This window comes from Pollachius pollachius (genome assembly GCF_949987615.1).
Source record: "Pollachius pollachius genome assembly, chromosome: 3".
Classification (NCBI taxonomy): Eukaryota; Metazoa; Chordata; class Actinopteri; order Gadiformes; family Gadidae; genus Pollachius; species Pollachius pollachius.
Window position 1 is genome coordinate 10083593 of NC_136936.1, and position 9207 is coordinate 10092799.

The 9207-nt window shown below is 47.6% G+C and overlaps 1 protein-coding gene across 1 annotated transcript in view; it reads right to left on the bottom strand.

The window, feature by feature from the left end:
- Window positions 1-8651, bottom strand: part of maml2 (mastermind like transcriptional coactivator 2) — a 42019-nt gene extending 33368 nt beyond the window's left edge. The window contains exon 1 of the mRNA XM_079732269.1: window positions 7455-8651. Within this exon, the coding sequence (XP_079588395.1) occupies window positions 7455-7880 (426 nt within the window). The 5' untranslated portion in view covers window positions 7881-8651. The remainder of the gene's footprint in view (window positions 1-7454) is intronic.
- Window positions 8652-9207: the final 556 nt, after the last annotated feature.

A 9207-nucleotide genomic window follows, 5' to 3' on the forward strand; every position in this document is an offset into this window, starting at 1 on the left:
CTAGTAGTCAGTGTTTAGGCCCAGGGGAAGCTCCCATGGCTGGGCAGGATAACAGAGCTGGACCAGGCGCTGCTGGAAGAAAGACCTGCGCCTTGGAGCATGTTGGCTCAGTAACAGTGCGATGAGACTAGACTAGGAGAGATCTTCAAAGGAAGATCCAGCCCTCCCATTGAATGCTGAATTAAACATGAGGCATGTGCTGGGCAGAGCAGAGTTGCCTCATATGTATGGTATTAGAGGGGTGTATACGTGTGTGTGCATTTGCATGTGAATTTGTGTGCATGGCATGCCTTATGTTGCTTGTGTTCATGCACTTTCACTATGTGTAAACGCAGATCCATACGTGTGTGTGTGTGTGTGTGTGTGTGTGTTTGTGTGTGTGTGTATGTGTGTGTGCATGGGCGCATGATGAGTGATTGTCTGAACAACTGAGGGTGGGGGTTCTAATATAGCAGATGATCCATGAGGACCTCTGATTACACCCATCGACAGTTTGCGTGTGCGTGTGTGAGTTTGGAGGTGCACTCATGCATGCGTGTGTGTTTGTGTGTGTGTGCGATATGCGAGTCTGCGTCTCTCCGAATGAACCGACCTGAACGTTGCCAAGTTTCTGTCTTACTTAATTCATGTTTTTGTGGGGTTTTTCTAATTCCGCAAAGAAAAAACTACATTTTGTTCAGAAAAAGAGCACAGCTTGTATTCTGTGAAAGAGAAGATGGAAGCAGGTCTCACCAGACAACCCCTCCGCCCCAGATCCACTCATCCACACCTCGACACAGCTCACCACACAACGCTGCTTATCACTCATTTAAGGCTTTATCAGGACACCATTACACACAGCCCCAGCTTTACCCTGTTCAAATGTCTCCAGGTGGTTCCGGCATCAAATCTAAATGTATTTTTACATTTAGTAAATGCAGATGCTTTTATCCGAAGGAACTTAGGTGAGGCTGAGTACAGTCGAAGCTAACGATCAATATCAGAGCTACGGCTAACATTTTTAGTGCTGCAAAACCAGGTCTCTAAAACGACTGGAAAGAGCGCATTGTAGCTACAGGTTTCATCATCAAACAAGATGTTCATTTTTTGTCTATTTAATTAGGATTATCGGAGGTGCATTGCAGGTATCAGGACCTCTCAACAAATGAAGATCGTGCCTGTGCTTTGTTAACGAGCACTATGACAAAGAATGCTTTTCTTCATCCTGTTGTTGTGGTAACAAATGAAGGCAGCGTGACCTTGTTAAGAAACCCACAGTAAACTGCAGCCATTCTGTCTGACCGACAGGGGCCCGTGGCTATAGCAATAAACACCCAGTAAACACGTACACAATCTTATTTCAATACATGAAATAGAAACACAGGGGGTTGGATACTGTCTCACGTTTATAAACGTATTTAGTTTGCACACATTCCACTTCACATGAGCCATTGAAATAAAAAACATATTTATTGTGACCATCTCACTAATCTTAAGACTCGCAAAAAGACCAAATGAAGTCAATCCCTCAAAATAAGTATTTCAAACATTAGTGAAAGTTAAACAGCGGTGTTCGGTCCGCATCGCCAACACATGATTTAATACATTTAATATCCTGGGTTATTGTCATGGCGGAACCCAAAGGCTGTTCGAATGAAGGCTCGCCTGAGAAAAGCCAGCCATCCCTGAACTGTGCCTTTCTCCACCAAAGTACTTTTAAGAGCTTGGTGTGGGGGTGAAACACTAAAATAACAGAGTCTCTGTGAGCCTGTATAGCTCAGCTCCTGTCCCCAGGGACCCAACGAATTGCCACCGCACTCCTTTAGGAGAGCCAAGTTCCTCCTGTAGCACCACACACAACGCCGTCTTTGTGAAAGCAGTATCTCCCGTGAATAGGGATATTCATCCACGCATCCTTTGGTCTGGTCAGGAGAGCACAGTTAGAGAATAGCCAAAAGAATCAGCGCCCTGGAAGCACTTGCTAAAAATAAATAGACACTCGTTTAAATGTAATTACAGACTGCGTTTACGTTCTTTACACACCGTGTGAGGAGTATACGTCTCTTAAAGAGTGCAACTGGCCGTGTCAACGGTCCTGTTCTATTAAGTCCATACTGTTAAAAGCAATCCAAGTTGCCGAATGGATCGATACTCTATCTATGCAGTCTGATTCTATCTCGTAGTTACACACCGCAGACCACCACTACATGGATGAGGTGAAAGACGCACAGCTGTTTGCAGCACAGTGTCTGTATGTGTGATCTTAACCTGCCATTTTCTTCTTAGGAAACACGTTGTGATTAGCTGTTAGCAGAAAACGCTAACAATTTATTAGGCTAAGTGCCCGTTGGCTATGGCTAAGGAATGTCCAGAACATACGGCCCTGCTTGTAACTTCTCTGACGAAAGCCAGTTAAACGGCGAACCAGAGACCCACACATTCCCGGAAAAAAACAGCAACTGTCGTCTCCTGAATATGTGAAATGGATGTGCCTTTACTTGAATTTTCCATTGTTGTGTTCATCCTCAGACATGTGGTTGGAGACTAAGATATTAGTCCTTTACTGAACAGACTTATACATCTTTTATCTTCCAGGAACAGCTCTGTGCTTCCTAAAGCAGATCAGTTAGCGACGAAGCGAGAACAAGCACTTTCAATAACGAAGAAGACATGGAGAAGACCCGATGGATGTCAAACTATATAAAACAAGCCCGCTCTACAAACCACGGAAAATATGGCAAATTCATCTAAGCCAAACCTTACATTGGGGATACCGTTTTAGGAAAACATTGTCAAAATTTGGCATTTGGGGGGTTGGAACACCCTTCAAAAAGGCTTCATTCTTCTTTGGGGGTACAATACAATTGGATTAAGATGTCCGCCTATACTTTGGCCTGCGGTGGTAGTTAAACCCATATCTCCCAATGAGCACTTATCCCAAATACAGCGAGGAGATTAGCAGGGCTTTAACCACACAGACGTCTCCGTGTCGTTCCCAGGGACGTGGAGATGCCCGCCACCTCCAGACGCACAATGCACCACATTTAATCCCCCGCAGCGCCTCACTGGAACCATGCCGTCAATAAAAACCTCCAAACCCAGCCGCCGTGGACTTTTTTTCTTTTTGGATGAATTTGAGTGCACTTAAAAAAAGGGGGTACCAGGAGATTTTGGCACGCCGCCCAAAAAACCCGAAAGCCAGCCATAGCTAAAAGAGAGAAAAACCTTGCCTTTTTTTCATGCCGGTGTCGCAGTAATGATGATGGGGGGGGGGGGATTGGTTGGAGGGTTGGATAGACTGTCCCCACTATGGGTGGTCCCCATAAACCTGGAGTAATCGTGTAGTGTGTGTATTGTAGCGTAGCAGTGCACTAGGGGAGGTGGGGGGGGCGCTGGGCGTGTGAAGGCTCTCTCACACCCACATCCATCACAGAGCAGAGATTCCCAGTCTTCAGCTCCTACTGTTCTGAGTGGAGGACATCGTCTTGGGCTGGAGTTCAGGTTAAGGGTTCAGCCGTATCCAAGTTTTATCTTCGGCACACACATGGCGTGTAGATACAGGTCAATAGGATGTGGAAAGTTGTTTACACTCTAGGAATACTAAACGGGGGGGGGGGGGGGGGGGGGGGGGAGGGGGGGAGCGGGAGGTTCCTTCCGCCAGGGAGAGGCTGTGGTGGTTGTTCCGCGTACGAGGGACAGGCTCGCACATGAACATTAATCCTGGCTGCTGCTCCGCGTCGGCCGCGGCCTTGGCTCCCCTGGCGTGTCACCGCCGCCGCGAGATTAGGAAATAGCTAAATCCTCCCGTGTGCGCACACACACACAAACACGTGCACACGTACACACACGTACATACACATGTGCACACACACACGCACACACACACACAAACACGTGCACACATACACACACACGTACATACACATGTGCACACACACACACAAAGACACACACACACACATACACACACACACACACACACACACACACACACAAACACACACAGAGGACACTTAATCACCAGGAACCATTCGGCTCTGCGCGCTGCTTGCACTTTTCAAGGCGCGCTTGTTTGACACGGGGCAAACACCGCCAGGAAGCGGCGTGGTACCCACTGGAGGTTTCAAACGTTTCCACGCCAGGCCCCCCCCCCCCCCAATGGCCACTCCGAACCCCCCGCAGAGATCGCCAGAGCCTGGGGGAAGCATCCACCGACAAAAGCTGCTGAGCGAGTGGTTTGTGAAGAGCGAGGATAATTGGCCGCGGCAACGCACGGCGGGCAACGAGCCGCAAGGCCGCTGCCGCCGCCGCCGCCGCCGCCGCCGCCGCTTTGCCAAGTGTTTGTTTCCCCGCGCTCGTGTGTTCTGATTATAGTTCCACATGCGAGGTGTCGCTGGTGGAACCCTTTATCGGGAGGAGATTATGCTCGTGTTCAACAACCCGGCGCTAATGCTTTCTGCTCTCAAAGCGTTTTACTAGCGGAACTGTTTTTGTTGCACACAACGCACTCTCCCAAACAGGTAGAAGGCAGCAGATTACAGGGGGTGGGGGGCCGCATAGTAAAACTATTTGCAAAAAACGGTCTGGCTTTTATCCAAGCAAGTGATCATTTCTCTGCTCTCAACATTTCTAGGATTGTCTTCCAGAAACCGCATCCTCTGGTCATCTAGATTCCACGTTTAAAAGCACGCCTCTCTCCAAACCAGGCTGCTGTAGTGAAGAGGGTCGTTGACCTTGGCCTGAATCCCAACAATTAACAGAAACATCAGATACTGATTCTGGTTTATTGTCCCGTCACAAATGTAACCCAGAGTATCGTAAGGAGTGAGGGACCTTACGTGCAAAATAATATATTCCTGCGTCAGTGTTACGCCACCCGTAACACCACCAAGCCACCGCTGAGCAGAACTGGTTAGAGGACAGTTGTTATCTTTTGTTGATAGCTGTTTTCAGCTGAGTTCTGGGGGTCGGTTAGCCAACAGCAGAAGGAAAGAGAGCCTAAAAGTCTGGGTCGTTGATGGGGAGTGGGCTGGGTGGAAGGGAGGGTGGATTTCTAAAAACAGTATATTCAGTTATTTGGCTCCAACCCATCATTATGAGCAACGAAACACATATTAACCTCAGGGAGAATGTAAACACACGCACATGAAAACATACACACACACACACACACACACACACACACACACACACACACACACATACACACACACAAAGAGTGCCGACACGACACCAACTACACACACCCGCACACAAAAATGTGCACACACAAATGCGCACATGCAAACATATACACATGTATAACACACACACACACACACACACACACACACACACACACACATACATACAGCCTCTGCTTCCTTCTCTCCATTATGCTGCACTCATCACTATTAAATGGAGCATGTTCCTCTGTTGCTACACACATACACACACACACACACACACACACACACACACACACACACACACACACACACACACACACACACACAATCACTGCTCTCGTAGCGCTGCAGTGGCTAACCACTTAGCACAGAGCAAGAGGTACGTGCCGCAGTGGTGGCAGTGAAACCTAACATAAGGAGAAGTCAAACGTACACTTTTGTGTACGTTTGTACCTTTGAGACATTTTCTGAAGGGCAGTTTCATTTATATACCTTAAATGTATACCATAGAACGAGAGACAACAACAGCTATAGTGAAGACGAACCAAAGGGGATGAGTATTGACACATCCCAACACCCCTCATTAGTACCCCCGGATGTCATTTCAGGAAAACGGGAATCACATTCAAATGTTTACTTTTTCTCCTATAAGAGCCGAGAGGAATGACGATAAGACAGAGGAGGCTGAGAAAAATCGGACTGCCTTGGAATCGGCCTGGCCAACTCCCTGGCGTCCAAAGAATAACAAAAAAAAAGACTAGAAATATGTCTCCAACTGATACTGAACAGGAAGTGAGCACTATCAGCCTGCAGAGAACCCCAATTCTCTGTACAGTTATTAACTGACCACAGTTGGAGGCCAGAGACATTTCTGTTGAGAAATGGGTTGCATTTTGTCGGTTGCATACTACGGACGCTAGATTGCAGGATTGCTGTGGGGTGAAATGGGAGTTTATGATGGAAAACGAGCTGGAAATAAAAACGTCAAGGCTTAGAAGAACATACAGTATGTTTTTTTTGAATATGGATGCCACCTATTTATCAACGTGAGAGAAGTAGGAAAGGTGGAAAGACTTCTCGGGAGTTCCTTCCAAAAATAGAAATAATCAGAAAAATTCTTGACCTCGAGGAACACTTCTGCCTTGTGCAACAATAAATACACAAGTTGTTGTTCATATATTCCATCTTCCTACTGTGATGCAATAGCATTGAAACTGTTTGTGAGTCTTAAGAAACATCTGTTTGGCGTTTAAAATAAGTACACAATGGGAAGGGCACTATCTTATCAGAACACAAAACTGTATTTGGATGTCTTTCTTTTAACTAAGGACACACTATGGATATTACAGACCTTAACTCCATTAAGCTCTGTACATCAGAGAATACCCCCAATATAACGGATGACCTGAACTAGCTCATGACACATGTAACAACAGAAGCATTATTGGCATACAACTTTTTCCTCTGTCCTCCCCAGTGACAGAACTGCAGCATTACTGCAGTAATTCATGTTTAGGGGCCTCGGAACCAGAATGCACAGTGGAAAAGGGTGGTGTGTGTGTATATGTGTGTGTGTGTGTGTGTGTGTGTGTGTGTGTGTGTGTGTGTGTGTATGTGTGTGTGTGTGTGTGTGTGTGTATTTGTGTGCGTCTGTGTCTGCGTATCTGCTCCTAGATCTTGTAGTGCAGCGTGATTTACGGTGTGGCGACAGTGTGAGAACGTCTCCTTTGATGACAGCCACCACTCCCTTGGGAACTCTCTCTCTCTCTTTCACTTGCTCGAATCCTGCCAACCAGAGATCTCTCTCTCATGAACCACCGCCGGCAGCCAGCAGACCCCAGCCGCCCCGGAGGAGACGGCGTTGGCAACGTCCTCCGAAACAACAAATCAGAGAAACCAACTCCGACCGACCCCCGTGACCCGGAACAGCTCTCTCTCTCGCTCTCTCTCGCTAACTGTCTGTCTCTCTGTCTCTGTCTCTGTCTCTGTCTCTCTCTCTCTTTCACTCTAGAAAAAGCTCTGCAAAAAATCAAATCTTCCTTCAATTCAGGTCCAGTTAGCAACAGAAATGATGAACATTTCCCTCCATACCACATGATCATACCTTTATTTCCGAGGGACTCTAGCTGACTAACAGGCCATTCTCATCACTTACACCATTGCGTCATGATAGTCAGGACCCTTCGGCAGCCGTCATCATCTCCATCACCATCATCATCATCTCCATCCCCATCATCATCATCATCATTATCATCATCACCAACCAAATAAATAACTTACAAACAATAAAAGAAACAACAAACTTACAGCTATCCGTGTCGAGAGCTTGTTGTCGCCCTCAGAGTTTTGGTTCTTCTGCTCCCCGTTGGTTCTGCTGTACTCGGTGGAGGGTTGCTGGTTCGAGCCCCGGCCGCCCTTGGCCTTACGGGTGCCCGTGCCTTGCTGGTGCACTATGTTGAGGAGGTGGAGCGTGCTTTCGTGCCCGCGGTCCGAGCGCTCGGCCTCGCCCCGCTGGTAGCGGCTCTCGCACGTCGCGTGGTGCCGGCGACACAGCTCGATGCGCGCGCGCAGACGTTCCACGATCGCGCTGTGCAACTGCGGGACGGAGGAGCCCCGCGAGGCGGCGATCATCGGCCCCCCGTTAACCCCGCCGGGCATCGAACCCATGCCCACACCTCCTAACATCGGTACGAACCCCCCGGTGTTGGGATGAGCGGGTGTCGCCTCTCCCATAGCCTACTCTCCCCCGTTGTCTCCAGAAGTTTATGGACTCAGTCCTCGGAGCAGATGACCAGCAGCAACAATACGGTCATGGAAAATAATTACATTCGGCTATGAAAGCGTGCATAAAAAAAATCCTGACACGCATAACGGAACACAGCGCGATGATCACGGAGTTATTAAAATAAATGCAAAATAGGATCGCGATGACGTCTGTTTCTATGTTAAAACACAACGCCTGGACGATTCCACCTATTGATTTAAATACTACTCGAGCGGGTCGGTCGTAGGATCAATCCCATCCAGTGTGGCTCGGTTTGTTCATTTAAAACCACATCACGGCCAACTTGTCTTTACAACGGCTTACATCTTTGACACATGGCTCAGTAGCAGATCCTCGAAACACCGCGTAAACACCACAAAACACCCGAGCAACATCTAGAATCTACAAAGTAGGCGACGCGTTCCCATTACACGAGATCCTCGGAGATCCATCCACCTAACTTTGGCACTCGAGACATTTTTGGGGAAATGAGTCATTATTTCAGTCTCTCTCTCTTCTCTCTCTCTCTATCTCTCTCTCAAACCCTTTCCCTCTCTCTAATTCTTTCTTTCTTTCTTTCTTTCTTTCTATCCGAATCGCAGACGGTCTCGTTGAAATTCAGAAGATAAAAAAAAACGCGCACCCTAAACGCAGGGATAAACGCACAAAGCGACCATCGGCGGTTCCTGTTCCTCTGCTTCAGTATTCCGCTGACAACCGCTTGTCCGTACGGTGCACCGAGGCAGTAGCCGAACACCGAGAGGAACTACAAGACTCTCATTGTATGAACATTCCTCTTCCACACGACGTGAGACGACAGCGAGTATGGATCGCGGCGTCCAAACGCGCCCCCTGGTGGTTTCGGTGGGAATTAAACCAACCCTCCAGGCTGGAGGAGTGGATACAGGGATCAGAAAATGGATTCCCATGTGTTTGTCACGCAGCATTACACTACTCTCGTTTTAGAAACGGAGTCATTGCCTATGTAGGTTAAACAACTTCCGTGCACAACATCAAGATCTGATTATGTTCCGTACGGTCTGCCCGCTGCATGTGTGATGCTGTCTGTCTGGCTAACTGTCTGTCTGACATTCTGTTGTCTGTCTGACTAACTATCTATTTCTTTTTTTCGGAAAGGGGGTGCAGGGATATTTTCTTTAAATGTCTCTATTAAATAGGGGCTGATGTTTAATCTGTAAATTAAATACACTTGTTCAAATTGCAAAGTCCACTTGCCAAACGAGGTCTATTGAAAGAAGCCCCTCTGTCAGCTGTTATGTTCGGCTATTCATAGAT